This window comes from Saccostrea echinata, unplaced genomic scaffold (genome assembly GCF_033153115.1).
Source record: "Saccostrea echinata isolate AGI-Se365-2 ecotype Australia unplaced genomic scaffold, CSIRO_AGI_Sech_v1 ptg000061l, whole genome shotgun sequence".
NCBI classification, from domain to species: domain Eukaryota; kingdom Metazoa; phylum Mollusca; class Bivalvia; order Ostreida; family Ostreidae; genus Saccostrea; species Saccostrea echinata.
The window spans coordinates 1,735,269-1,751,216 of NW_026889810.1; the positions used below are offsets into that span (position 1 = coordinate 1,735,269).

The 15,948-nt window shown below is 34.1% G+C and overlaps 1 protein-coding gene across 1 annotated transcript in view; it reads right to left on the bottom strand.

Annotated features, from left to right (window-relative positions):
- The window catches only part of LOC133175170 (receptor-type tyrosine-protein phosphatase epsilon-like), a 33,179-nt gene extending 17,682 nt beyond the window's left edge, over window positions 1-15,497 (bottom strand). Inside the window, exons 1-6 of the mRNA XM_061310287.1 lie at window positions 15,494-15,497; window positions 14,814-15,041; window positions 10,045-10,296; window positions 8,137-8,274; window positions 7,824-7,961; window positions 2,837-2,977 (exon numbers count right to left, since the gene is read on the bottom strand). Of these exons, the coding sequence (XP_061166271.1) occupies window positions 2,837-2,977; window positions 7,824-7,961; window positions 8,137-8,274; window positions 10,045-10,296; window positions 14,814-15,041; window positions 15,494-15,497 (901 nt within the window). The remainder of the gene's footprint in view (window positions 1-2,836; window positions 2,978-7,823; window positions 7,962-8,136; window positions 8,275-10,044; window positions 10,297-14,813; window positions 15,042-15,493) is intronic.
- Between the last annotated feature and the right edge of the window lie 451 nt (window positions 15,498-15,948).

Below are 15,948 nucleotides of genomic sequence, written 5' to 3' on the forward strand. Positions count from 1 at the left end.
CTTAAACGTTAGAAAAACAGTTTTATAAGGAATTAATAAAAATGTTTACATCCTAGAGAGTATTTCTGTACATTTTCTTTAAAAGCTCACCTTCGAAGTTGAGGAGCAGACCCCTGACTCATGATGACATATTTGGTTGATACATTCTGTGGTACAGTTCATTTTACAGTTTATACCCCAGTTCCCTTGATGGCATTCTATGAAAAAGGGTTATTTACTATATTAATACTTTTATAGCAACTTATGAGATTGTGATAATCGTAGTTCAAAATAAAACGAAATATGTTTTGTTTTTTATTATAGAAGTCTGCTAAATGTTGGTAACTTTAAACCTTTATAATTTATTATTATTATTTAACTTATTTTTTTTTTATTTATTTATTTTTTGCTTGTTTGTTAGTTTGTTTGTTTTTTCCATTGATATAGGAAGGACAAACATTAAACTTTATCCTGCAAAGTGAATGAATTTCGAAGAGAGCTATTGTTAATTAAAGAGTTAACAACTGACTTCCAAAGAAAATAATTTCGTACTTTTGATACACAGAGATTCTTCGTAGCCAGAAGAACACCCTTGTAAACAAGTACCATTGACATGGTAGCACGGAGCATCATTAAGACAATGGCCACAGGTTTCATTGCAGTTATAACCGTACATTCCACCGTCACATTCTTCAATAAAGAAATACTGAACATATTATGGCTATTTTGTGTTGTTTTTATAAACTAAGGTTGATCCAAGAGTAATGTTTCAACTGCTTTAAATCTTGAATTAATGAATAAAATTTAATAAATAAGTACCTTTATCTATTTCAACTTTTGCGCTAAGTTTCATTCAGATATATGAAATACTTTTTAAAATGTTAAAATAAACACAATGTTAAATCTCGTCTATCGCCGAACGGCAAGAATGTAACGAATCGTAATGATTTTTTACCTTCGGAACTCATTTTCACTTCATCCATATAATTACTTATTAAATCGTCGCCCGCGTGGCGCAGTGGTTAGAGCGTCTGCTCTAGAGTCGCGAAGTAAGGAGTTGATCCCTACGTCGCGGGTTCGAATCCCACTGTGGGGCGTGGAGACCGGTCCTTAGGATGAGACCATATAAACCGAGGTCCCGTGTCGCAGTAGGTGCTGGCAGGAAAAAGATCCCTCACTGCTCAATGGCCGTAAGTGCCGAGTATAGGACAAAATTTGCAGCTCTCCACCGGTAAGTGGTGGCGTCTCCATATGAGTGAAAAATTCTCGAGAGGGACGTTAAACAACATACAAACAAACAAACAAAACTTATTAAATCTCTCATACATTATACGTTCTATTTTATGTACACTCCCAACTTAATTGAACGTCTAGTTTTGGGCCATTTGAAAAAACAATATTCTCTTTCCATTTTCATATTCATTTCGCTGTGCAAACATGTATGTGTAATGTAGGATCGGACATAGTGGAAGTGACGTGAAAGACTCATCCTCCACGCACATTCTACTTCCTAAAAACTGCCCGTCTTTTGACTTCCATTTGGTATTTTATGCAAATTTTGTATTTTTAACCTATTAGTTTTATTACATCAAGACTGGCGTAAAGTCTGGATAACAAATTCTTCAACATTTCAACCGAGGAAGAAGAGACTGGACGACCGGTGATTCTTGAATGCCACCTACATGTACTCTTAAATCTGAGAATACATAAGATCTATGCAATATAATGGGGGGGGGGGCATTTTGACAAAATAATTTTAACACTTCAAATCAAAACAAGATGCTTTATAGCAAATTGGTAGTAAAGATTATTAAAAGGAAGCATTTGAGAGGATAAAAAGATTTGCAGATAAACTGAAAATGACTGCCAAAAAATAACGTCATAGCGACGTAGGTAACACTCTAGCCTTGCGGGCGCTAAGCAAAACCTACTCTTGTGTTTATCTTAATATTTCAAAAAAATATTTTATATCCTTGTATGACGTTTTAAGGCAAATAAGTACTAAGGGTTTCATAATGTGAAATTTTGATAACAACATTCCATTATTGAAGATTTATAGCACTTGAGACATAACATATATAGCAGTTGTGACATGTCATTACTTTCGGATCAACCCTCGTATAAACAGAATACATCATGGGCAGATTTCAGTATAATCTTTGCCTCCCGATAAATTCAGATCATTGAACAATCATATGATGTTCACACAATGTTTTGTAACATTTATATATTCTATGTTACAAGATTGGGTCAGCATAACAAACTCTTTACTATTACAATTGTCATATAATTTATCTTGAAGGCGTATATTAAAGCTTAACATTACTCGTAAAAGGCATTGTCCACTATGTTTCCCTTTCATCGCTGTTATCCCAACAACCCCTATATAAGCCACAGATCTCTGAACAGTTCAAAGTATTTCGCTGTAGAGGTCTCACCTAAGAAGACGTACACATGGCCGTGTTACTCGGTCGCGATGACATTGTCAAATTTTACGTACTTTTTTCGGAACCAGGAGAAAAGTAACATCAAATATACAAGTCAATGCATTATTTACAAACAGAAAATGCATATAAAACAAGGAATAAACGCAAAAAAAATCTAAGACCACAAAAGGAATATACACGTCGACCACGAGTTTCAAGTAAGCAATCGGGTGTAACGAAATCGAAGGGTTTATATACCTGTGTGATGGTGCCTATTTATGAGTATTGTTCAGCTTTACCAATTACAAGGATTTCACTATAAAATTACTAATCTTAATGTTGTTAGTTTTCGTCATTCATACGCATTTTAAGTAATTATGAGAATAAAACCATTTTTGCTAGTGTATAAAGCAAGAGAAAAATTTAAGTACTTTTATCACATCGTTCTCCTTTCCACCCAGTCTGACATTCTCCTTCACATTCCCCAGTAAACCTGTTACATGTGTTTGGCATACCACAGTTATGACTGCATTTCTGTACGCAGTCTTTACCATAAGATCCAGCCTCGCATCCTGAATATAAAGGAAATCGGCCAGTAGAATATAAAAGAATATAAAATATTCTCTGTATACTTAAAACAAGAATTTCCATTTCTAAATATATATACATGAAATATATGGAGATAACGAACAGTATTCAAGCTCAAAAGTCCATTATACAATACAAAATAGGAGCAGATTAATTTCATTGCATAAAATCTTCAATTACAGGAACATTTTTCTTTAAATGTTGTATACCCTAACAAAAATATGTAATAGTATACACTTATCCACTGCTTGTGAGTGGGATAGCTCTTTTATCAAACCCGCGACAGGAACTATTCCCCGAGGGCTTGCCCGAGGGGAATAGTTCCTGTCAAGGGTTTGATGAAAGAGCTATCCCACTCACAACCAGTGGATAAGCGTTTTATAATACTGATGTATATCATAATTTCTGAGGGTTTGTTTTACCTGATACTAAAGTTTCATAAGCAAAACATGAAAAGAATTATTATAATAGCTTTGGACAAGTATTTGGAATAAGGTAACACTGCTAGAATGAGCTGAAATCTTGATGACGTCACAATGCTACTGAAGTCAGGAAGACATCATCAGTCTGTAGACTGATTATAGGAAATCAAAATTGGCGTCAAAAATTGCATGAAAACTTTCCGAGGGGTGGATAGCACAAACTATACCCCGGGGTATAGCTTTGCTATGTGGGGAAATTTTCAGACTATAAAAGATAGTTATTTTACTTTCTTAACTTTATATAGGAAACATTTTAACAGAAGTATAATAATTATGTTCCCCAAACGAAGTTTGGGAACATATTGTTTTTACTCTGTTTCTTATTATTATTATTATTATTATTATTATTCTTTTTTTCTACTTTCTTCTCCGGTACTTTTTTGTCCGGGAGTGTTCTCATACAACCACTCATCCGATTGACATGAAACCTTTTTAGGGTTAATAGGCATGTTGTGTAGGTGTTCGGAACGAAGGTCATTTTGCGCGCACATGCATGCACGTGCGCGCGCGTGCAATGAGTGAAATGACTGATATACTTGATGAAGCCGTAACTTTTATATTTCTTGATGAATTGCTTTGAAACTCAAAATATAAAGATATATTAGTAGTCTAGACAAGATAACACGGTCAAATTAGCGTGAACTCACGCGCATGCACGTGCGCTCTTCCCTGATTGGCTGATACAAAAATCTCAATAATTTCCTTGTTTTTTGACAAAATACTTTGAAATTTAGAATATAAGTATACATAATAAGGTGCTACAACATGTTATATAGGAAATTTCTTGAAAACACGCGCATGCATGTGTGCTGCAATCTGATTGGTTGAAACTTTAAATGTCTATAACTCCCTTGGTTTTCAACAAAACAGGATAAAATTTACGACCTGGATAGGCACATAGAGCTCCTACATTATGATACAATCAAAATTGAATGCAAGGCCATGCATGCGCGTATGAGGAATTCTGACTGGCTAATACTTAAAGGGTTACATCTCTCTTATTTTTCAATGAGATTCTTTAATATTTAACACAAATATATGTTTTTTGAGACACTATAAGAAAATTAATGTGAAAAATTTAGAAAACATGTGCAAACACATGTGCTGAAATTTGATTGGCTAATACCCATATGGCTATATCGGAGTTGTTTTCCAATGAAATACCCCTAAAAATAAAGTGTCCATCTATATTACAAAAGTATTGTCTAATTTATTGAAGCTTGTAGGGAATGGGGCATCATAAGGGATTGGGGAGCCGTTTGGGGAACATCTTTAACGGTTCCCGTTACAATTAGCACTAGTTAATTATAGTTTACTACAAAGAACTATAGATAATACTTTATAAATTGATTTACTATGAAACTTTAAAACTTTCTTTGAGAGTTCGAGGCTTAAGATCACTTGAATTCAAAACCATTAGATAAATTTTGGAAATGATATGTAAGTATATACGCAATATCTCGATTTTTAAAATATAAAAAGGGTGAATTGGAAAACATGTAAGCTTTGATACCATAGTAAACTATAGTTAAGGAAGCTCTAAACACTGCACACTAAAGAGTTCTATTGTAGGGTAGTTTTATTGATTTAGAGTGATCTGCCCTTAGAAGAAAAATAGAATAAATGGGAATCTACAGTTAATGACACAGATTCTTATGAATTAAAGTATTCTTAATGTTATGTTAGACAAAGATTAAGTAATTGAATACGTTATTTCCATTAATTTTCCCGATGCAAGTAAACAACGGTGATTTCTGTTCACAAATAGTTCATTGTTTCTGCAGAAATAAGGCAGGCACTCTATGTTGAAAATGAACTAGATATACTGAATATGTGCACCTTTATATGATATATTTTTCATTCCAAATATATTTTTAAGTCCAAAGAGCAATTTTCAGTAGTGTTTATAGCTTCCTTAACGGAAGTTTTTTTTGTTTTGTTTGGGTACCATTGTCTTTGACATTGATACGTCAAGATCTGTTTTAGTGCTTAGTTTTCTTATATACTAATCGTAATGCCTGCTTCTGATAAGGTTTAGATGCATTTGTTCATCAGTGAAACACGTTTACCATTAAGACATGTGCATTCACGATACATATACATATTCTTATATTAAGAAATCTATAACTCAAATAAAGTGAGTGTTATGAGTGCGCTTCAAAGGAAATTATTACCACACAAAGAATTGCCTATGAGCATGCACAGTACATCTATATTTAGAAATATAGTATAGGACGAAAATCATTTAAAGATAAATAGATTTTATGGAGAATTTATAATTCATGTTTATGATGATCACAGGAACATGTAAATAATGTGAGTGATGATTCAAATAAATATATCGGCGACAACTTTTTAAATGAAGAACAGGGACGTAGCATCCTTTTTGAAAGTGGGGGGGGGGAGGGAGGGGCAGCCGGAGAAAAAAAATTCAACTTATCTGGAAAGAAAACTTCACAAGCAAAAAAAAAAAAAAAAAAAAAAAAAAAAAAAAAAAAGAAAAGAAAGGAAAAATGAAAATTTTCCGACCTCGAAAATCCTATTTAGTGGGGAGGGGGTAGGTTCAAACTTCTTTCAGTAACAAATTTTATTCATACTCTACTAGAAAACCCTTACTTGACTATTCTACAAGAAAAAGTAGGGGGGGGGGGGAACCGGCCTTTCAATTAACATTTCAAATAGTAAAAAAAGTCTTTGGAAAAAAGGGGGTAGCCCCCCCCCCCCGGCTGCTACGTGCCTGAAGAAATACATACAGTTGAGAATTTTTCACCTTCCCTAGTCATAAGATAAGAACGGAACGTACCTATATGAAATATATAGCGGTCATGAATCAAATGGCTACAATGGTTACGCCCAGTGTAAGCTTGAAAACAAGGTTTTAATAGCTTTAATAGAAGATATCCTCACAGACAACAATAATAAACATTTTAAATAATCAAATATTAGTAAGACTTGGTAAATTTGAACCAGGTTCTTTATTTTTCTTCTTGTCCAAATATCAAAGAAATCGACGTACTTGAGAAATAGATCAAGAAAGTAATATTTGATCAAGAATCAATTCTCAAAAAAAAATAAATAAATAAAGAAGATGGGTGAACAAGGCGGGCGAAGTGCCTATAGTGCGACAAACATGAAGTGAAAAATAAACTCTCAATTATATAAAAATTTTATTTGACATTTCATCTAACATTAAAGTATATTTTATGCTAAATCTCTACAATTTACAAAAATCTCACAAAGACTGAAACTATTTGCCTACGAAATAGCATACACACACTAAAGAGGACAAAAAGGATCATTTTCTCAGACTTTAACAAAATTTTTCGATATGAGTGGGTCTTCGCTCCATTTTTTTGAAAATTGATCCTAAAAGTTAGCATAAAAATATACATTTTTTGGTTTACAAAAACATGGAGCGAAGGCCCACTATACCTTAAAAGTACACTTTTATGACAAAGCATTCACTTCTTTCCGAGAAATACTTGAAGTCCGTTAAGTCAAGGGTCATATCACAAACATGATTTAAATGCCAATATTCGTCAGGAGCTGCGTGGCGTAGTGGTTAGCGTGTTACAAAACAATATGATACTCCGGATTTTTATTGATTAGGGGTTCGAATCCCATGAATACCATTTTATTTTTTTAATAAAAGAATAATTTTTTCCGAGATTTTTTTTCTCAGAAAAGTTTTGTTGATCATAATTTCATAAATTTCAATAATGAGAACTTTATTTTCAATACTTAATTCACAAATTGAATATGATTTTATTAATATCTAAAGCTATAGGCATCCTGCACGCCTTGTTCACCCATCTTCTTTAATTAAAAAATCCTTGGAACCTCTGAGTATGAAAAAAAAATGAATTGATTTCTTTCTCGCTTTGGAATCGTAAGAAATATTTTGGCAAAAGAAAAATCATGTAGCATTTCCACATGTAAACAATGATTGCAAATTGATTGCTCAGCATCATTGTGATTTAAGTAGGAGATGAAATGACAACCATCTTTTTTCTTTTAAAAAATATACATTTTTCAGTCCGCTTTAGACCGCTTCTGTAATCTAGATAAATTCCAGTTCTTTTGCATACCGATTTGCATGACAAGGATAAGCATACACAACGAGATTATCGTAGAAGGGACCACAAAGGTTTTGTTTTATATAAATAAGGCATTGAATGTAAATTATTTTAATGCTAGCGCAGTTTATTAAACATGCCTGCGTGAAAGTCCGTGTGGTTTTGCGGAAGAACTAAGGAAAGAAATATATTTGATTCTGTGAATGCGGTGTTAAAAAGATAAAAATGAAAAGGAAATATAAAACACACACTTTCAAAAAAGCGTATCTTACCTTCAAGACACTCCTCTCCCTTTGCTCCCTCACTACAACCATTCATACACGTGCCGTTGACATGGTGACAGGTTTCTCCGTCACTACAGTTACCACATATTTCGGAACACTCCAAGCCGTAAGTGTGTTTATCACACACTGGAATAGCAATAAATGGTTGGTAAGAAATACTCATGAAAAGCAAAATATTTTAAAAATTTCTCTGAAATATATATACAAACATTCTTTGTAACTACCTTAAAAATAATTATTCTTATTATGAATACGCATCTTTGTACCTCAGTAACTGCTTAAACAATTACTAATTACTTACATCTGCTGCATTTCAGACCTTGATATCCCGGTTTACAACCCAGACATTCTCCTGAGGTGATGTTACATCTTTGTTCCTGACAGTTTTCTGGACATATTTGGTCACAGTTCTCACCATACGTTCCTGGGTCGCTGCAACCTTCAGAAAGTAAGTCTATCAGTACATACTGGACTCTTCTCTTATTCATAAAAATGTTTTATTTTTCAAGAATCTAAGCTATTGGTGTTTTTGGTATTTCTTTATAACTTGGCATAAGCAAGCAATTCATATGATTCACTGTAATGCATAAGGAAAATAGTACTTTCAATGAGAAAATTAAACCCGATCTTCTTACGAATAATTATTATCTCTCTCTCTCTCTCTCTATATATATATATATATAAAATACAATTATTGCTAGTTTTTGAGGTCAATGGGATGAATTAAACACCTGAGGAGTACAATATTCACCAAGCCCGACGGGTGAGGTGAATATTGTACTTCGAAGGGGGCTAAACCATCGTATTGACCGAAATAACAGCAATAATTGTTTTATTATAGATTCAATGATTAAATGATACACACTCAATAAGCAATCCATGCCACATCTACTGAAGTACTAGCCGAACATAATGAGAGACACGGGGTAAAAAAAAAAACAGTTGTATTATTTTGGAATTTTTAATTCTAGTTTAGATGCAATGTAGAAAAAAGGGGGACATTAAAAGGAAAAAAATGACAACTTACCAGAAAACAAATCTTTGACTAGCCCCCCCCCCCCCCCCCCCCAGGAAAAGAATTCTCCCAACTCAAAATTTTATATGGTGGGATGTAAAGGTCCATGGTTCATAAACGAGGGGAGGGGGCCTTTCATTGAATTTATTTTTAACCTTAAAATTTAAATTAAAACTTTACATTCTCAAAAGGTGGGGGTCGCCCGCGTGGCGCAGAGGTTAGAGTGTCTGCTCTAGAGTCGCGGCGTAAGGAGTTGATCCTTACGTCGCGGGTTCGAATCCCACTGTGGGTCGTGGAGACCGGTTCTTCGGATGAGACCGTATAAACCGAGGTCCCGTGTCGCAGTAGCTGCTGGCACGAAAAAGATCCCTCACTACTTAATGGCCGTAAGTGCCGAGTATAGGACAAAAATTTGCAGCTCTCCACCGGCAAGTGGTGGCGTCTCCATATGAGTGAAAAATTCTCGAGAGGGACGTTAAACAACATACAAACAAACAAACAAAAGGTGGGGAGATGGGCAGGCCTCCTGCAACCCCCCCCCCCCCCAATACCTTCACCCAAGAATCTATGTGCCTTAATGTTATGTTCATATGAGTGGGTGTCAGGTGCAAGTGAATAACTTTCCAAAACTATCTGCATCAATTTGGAATTTACCTATCTATTTTTGGTCCAATGTAGAATAAATAATACCTTATATTGACCTGGAAGGTCACGTACAGGTCAATATAACGTAGTATTTTTCTGACATTGTTGGATCTCATCCTATGAGAGAGATGGAAATTATTTAATCATATATTGATTGTATGTTGTTTCACTCATATAGAGACGTCACCATATACCGGTGAAGGGCTTCAAATTTTGACCTTTATTCGGCACTCAGGGTCATTGAGCAGTGAGGGGCCTCGGTTATTAAGGTCTCATCCGAAGGACTCACAACTTTCGCTTCAAAGTGCCGAGTGCATGGTGAAGGAACTGTTGCTACCCATTTCTTATCGACTTAGATCAATCGCGACCGAGATTCGAACTCCCGACCTCCCGATCACGAAGCGAGGGCTCTACTGACTGAGCTACCGTGAACGGTATATTCAATCATCTAATATATCTATCTATCTATCTAATATATCTATCTATCTATATATATATATATATATATATATATATATATTAGTCACAAAAGTATTTCTTAAAACTAACCATACACTTCCACTTCACACAATTCGTTGTACGCATTTGGAGAGTAGTAATCAGGGTAGTTAACACCCTGTCTCCTCTCGTTGAAGTATATAACGTAACGTCCGTGGACAGGACAGTTTATTGTCTGATTCTCTGCTGGAGTACGGGTATCGTTTTGCAACTCATGGAAACAAAAATAACTGCCCTGTTTTGATGTAGTATTGGATACGTAAAGGAAAAACCCAGCAAATCGACCAACGTACGCACCAGGACCTAAAATAAGCAAGTACAAATGTTTCAAACTAATTTTCATTGAATATTCCCTTAAGAAACAAAATATTGCATTGTAAATTTTATGATACAATATCAAGCAAATATTATGAAAGGCACAATATCTTGTAATATTTTTGGCATATATATCTGAATAAAGAGCTTCTTGAAATACTTGACCTAGTAAATGCATTTCATTATATGAATTCTTACACAGTCCAGGAAAATTTCAACGTGCTTCGAAATTTGGTATATGATAAATAGTTGAATAAATTTAAGTTTCATGTTTGGTCTAATTTGAACTCATTTCTTAGATTGTTAAGCAACTAGATCTTTGAATTCGTAAATGATTTTTAGATAATGATAAGGGGTTCCAAGGTATGATTAAGGGTTCCAAGGAATGATCAGATAATTATTGATATGTAAATCAAACGTTTGTTCTTTTTGGAAACCAGATCTTCAGAAAATCTGTTGAATTCCAATCGGCTGTAATTCCGCCCCGTTATTAGCAGACCTGCTTTTGTATTCATATAAAGTAGAAATAATTCAAAACTTCTACGTGTAAAGAAGAAGTCTAAGTCACTTGCTGTGACATTCAAATTTAAATATATCGATGACGTTTTATCAATTTACAATATTCATTTTCATCCCTAGGTTGATTCGATGTCCCTTTGAATAAAAAAAAAAAAAACATAACGGAGTCTGACTGACACATCTGTTTCATATCTTGACATTTTACAAGAGAAATACATTAATGGCAAACTAAAAACAAACTTTAGATAAAATTAATTACTTCAACCTTCCATCAACAAACCATTGTTACCTGCATATGGAGTTTATGTCTCCCCAAATGATTTGATCCGAAAGAGCATGTTCTATGTAAGAACAATGTCTATAGCGAGATAAACTACATGTATTGAAAAATAAGTTGATGATACGAGAATATTAACAATATTGTTAAAAGTCAATATTTAGCAAATTCTATATAAAATGACCTTGTTAGCAAATACAATTGACCATTTACTTGAATGTTAACCAAGGTTTTTCATTAAAAAAATTAGGCCATTATTTTGACACTTAATTATCTACGGAGTTTTCTGTTTACCCGATCGTAACAAGGAGTACATGGCTGGTGTGACCGGTCGAAAGGATATTTAAACCTCAAGGGCATCCCATTGCATCTCTGTTGTTTTAAGAGGTCCGTGTTGGCTCTGCTTAGAACAGGTATTTTTTAAAAGGGCTTTTGAGCTTGATTACATTACGAGGGGTGATCAAAAAGTTCATGAACTAATTGAATAACTTCCATAAAAGAAATGAGGTTTCAGTGTTTATTATTTTTTAACGTAGTCCTCTCCAATTTTAATTCACATCTGCCACCGTTCTGCCCATCTGCGAATCACGTGATACAGGCGGTCACGTGATATGCACCGTAGCGTTCTGTTCCCAGAAGCTTAAAGATTTTTCCAAGTCTTATATTTCTTACCATGCAAGTTATTTTTTATAACAATAAAAATCCATTTGTCAGAAATCTCGGCAATAGGATGGGTGGATAAGGTTATCCTTTCCCAGGATGAGCATGGTGACCATCACAAACCGAGTCCGTCTTTTGAGAGTCATTTATCCAATGTGGATAAAGTATGGACGCATTCTTTTTACCATATCTGATATGTTTAAAGTCTAAAGTAAACGACATTTTCTGGATTTAATAATTATTTTATTGTTAAGATATTCATCTATTTCTGTTACTGTAACTTGGTGATCTTTCATAACAAATTTGCTCAACAAAGGACACATCTCTTCCCCAGCTTGCTTTCACTGGGCAACAGAACAAATATCATTTTTAACAATTTCCCTTCCTTCACTTAATCAATCTAATTAATGATTGAACTTCTGGCAAGTCTTCTATCTTCATAAGCATTGTCCAAATTATTATATGCTTGTACGTGAAAAGAAGAAAACACTTGCTGTGGCCTTCAACTCGACATTTAGATATATCGACGACGTATTGTCAATTAACAATGGCTATTTTCATTCTTATGTCGATACGATATATCCTGGTGAACTTGAGATAAAAGATACCACGGAGTCTGACACATCTGTTTCATATTTGGATATTTTACTTGAAAAAGACGTTAATGGTAATCTAACAACCAAGCTTTATGATAAACGTGATGACTTTAACTTTTCAATCGTCAACTTCCCTTACTTATGCAGCAATATACCTTCATCACCTGCATACGGGGTATATATCTCTCAGTTGATTCGATACGCAAGAGCATGCTCAACGTATGTACAATTTCTAAAACGAGGTAAATTATTGACAAATAAGTTGATGAAACAAGAATATCAGCTGTCTCGTTTAAAATCATCATTTCGTAAGTTCTATGGTCGATACAATGACCTTGTCAGCAAATACAATTTATCATTGAGTCAAATGCTGACTGACGTTTTTCATACTAATTGTTAGACCATTATTTACACACTGAATTGTCGACGGATTTTTCCGTTATTTCCCGTGTGACCGGTCGGCAGGGGATGCTCACTCCTCCATGGCACCTGATCCCACCTCTGATGTTTGGAGGTCCGTGTTTGCTCTGCTCCTATTTTGTATTGTATAATGGACTTTTGAGCTTGAATACTGTTCGTTATCTCCATATATTTCATGCTACTGCAAAGGAATTTCCAAGATACACCTTAAACTGTACAGCCGTTCGTTGCTCAAATACGACTTAGTCTATCATTTTTTGTCACAAGTCACCTACATATTGACTTCTTTTTCACGTTGTGACGTCACAAACATGGAGCAAAACATTACATAACATCTGCTATTTATAGAACATGTGTATGACTATATGTCTGCCAAATTTCATTCTGATCTGAATTGTGGTTTTGTAAATATAGAGATAGTTTTTGATCACCCTCGTACTTCTCGTTATCTTCATATTTCCTGTAGACTACAAACCATGTTTCGCATCCTGAAATTCCCTGACATTATTTTCGTACAAATTACGAGATAAATTTTACTGATATTTTTTATGTTTCCTAAACAAAGTTCTCGGTGTCTCCTTGCATGCGCATGCGATAAGGAAATGACTGATATCAACTGTCACATTTTTAATAACTTCCTTGTTCTTTGACAAAAGAATAAAAAAATTGAGTAAATTAATATAAGGTTTTCTACAATTTGATGTATAGGAAAATATTTGAAAACACGCAAATGCACTTGCGCTGCAATTTGATTGTCGAAACATTAAATGGCTTTAGCTTCCTTATTTTTTTTTTTTATCAAATTAAATAGGATGAAATTTGGAGTATGAATAAGTATAATGAGTTTCTAAATTATAAAACTATCAAAGTATAATGCAAGAATAGATGTAGCTTATATTTTATCGCTTGTAACTATCTTACTTTCAATTAAATTCTTGAAACTTAAGACAACGGCATTATGAGGAAATTAGCGTGAGAAATCAAGAAAATAAGCACATACACTTGTGCTGAAATCTGATAAGCTAAGCTTATAGATGGCTATAATTGTCCTACTTTTCAATGTAAAAGACCACATTCAAGGAGTATGTAAATATTTTAAGTCCCTATATTATGATATCATTCAGAGATTAGTACGGGAACTTGAATGCACGTTTGTTAAATTCTGATTAATTAACATTCCGACTGCGGTAACTTTCTACGAATATACGGAAATTCTTTGAAACCTATCATATAGCTCTATATTATATATTGTATATGGCAATTTTAAATTAGGTGCGTTCATGTGCACTAAATTCTGATTGGTTTTTTACTCATTTTCCTATATTAATTGTAAACATAAGTTGTAGGTCTATATAATAAAGAATTTTCTTAGTCGATGAAATTTATAGGGAATGTGGCAGTAAAAGGAGGAGGGACGCCGTTAAAGACTATCTGTTTCACTCTCCATAACAATTACATTAATATGTAAAACAAGTTGTGTATTATTTGTCCTCTTTTTCACTAGCAAAAAAAAGAACACTGCATTTTTTATTGTTATGTCTTAAAGAACTGTGGTTTGTGCATAAAATAACTGAAAAACAAAACAAATGTCTTCTTAGTTTTCATTTTATTTTGTTTATTCATGTTTATATCTGGTAGTTTTTCTATATGCAATGATTTAATTAAAAATGGCCAATATTTTGAAATGGCCCCATATCACTATAATGAGATGTAGTGGTTAAGTTTGATTTTATTTTTTTTTCTTAGTATGCTATATTCTAAATAATATATATACTTAAATTTAAAAAAAAATTGTCTGTTTTCTTACTCTCCAACTACTTCGGACCCCTTTCAGTTCCAAACATTTCATTTCATGATCAGGGTGAAAAAAAGTGACCGCAGAAAAAAATGCATTCAATGGAAATCGTCATCGATTCTAGAGAGTAGTTTCATGAGTATTATTGATTCATGAAAGAATAATGAGATTTATGAAACACATTAAACTGATATTACTTTAAACCTAATTGATGAACAGAAAATAAATCTGAACGTACTTGCAGCATTATCTGTCCTGTAGAAGATATTGACGTGACTGATGCTAGCCACGCTTTCTAAATCCACTGTCCAAGTAGCTGTCTCTTTTCCGTCCGATATTGTACACTGTCCACCTCCTGCTGAGCGGTCAGAATATTTTCCATCCACCGCCTTATCTGCTCCCCAGGCTATTGGCTTAGTTGGGAATTTGTGCTCCTGCCAGGCAGGTCTCTCTAAAGCTAAATTTTCTAATCAATGATAACAGAAAACACAATTTAAAAAGTTGATTCTTGTTATTGAAAATTTATGCACTTTAACAAAAACAAATACATGTACATGTGAAGTATTTACCAAGATATGCTTGGAAAAATTGAGACAAGTTCTTGTACAAAATATAATTGGTTATTTAATGTAAAATATTTATTATTTTCATTAGGGTTTGGAGAAGCTTGGTATTGTCAAAATATTACAAACAAAAATATATTTTAAAAAATTCTTAACCAAAGATTAACTGACTGTTTCCAACAAGAATGTGAGGCTTTGTTTTTTCGTCATCAAAGTGTTCTATATATAGATATTTAACAAATAAGCTGTGCATGCAATCCTACTTACTGGAACCTATTCCAACCAAGTATATTCAATTGATTACAAAATATAGATTAAGTGCACATTTATTAATGATTGAGAAGGGAAGACTTACTCATATTCCTAGGGAGAATAGATTATGTTTTTGTTGTCAAATGGAGGTTGAAGATGAGTACCATTTTTAGGTCACCTGAGTGACCTATTGCTATCCGTTCTCGTCCGTCGGAGTGCGTCGTGTGTTAACATTTGAACATTTTTAGCTTCTTCTCTGAAACCGCTTAACCAATTGCAACCAAATTTGGCATATAGCATCTATGGGTGAAGGGGAACAAAAATTGTGAATTTCATGGTCCCTGCCGCCCCCCCCCCCCCCGGGCTTGAGGGGTGGGGCTAAAACCACCAAAAATAATGCAATCTTTAAAAATCTTCTTCTTTACTCCTTGCATCAAGCAGTCAAACTGTTGGCATGATTGTAAAAAGCATTGAGCCCTCTACCAAAATTGTGAAATTCATGGCCCCAGGGTCAGGGGTTCTGGCCTCAGGGTGGGGCTATATAGATCATATAGTGAA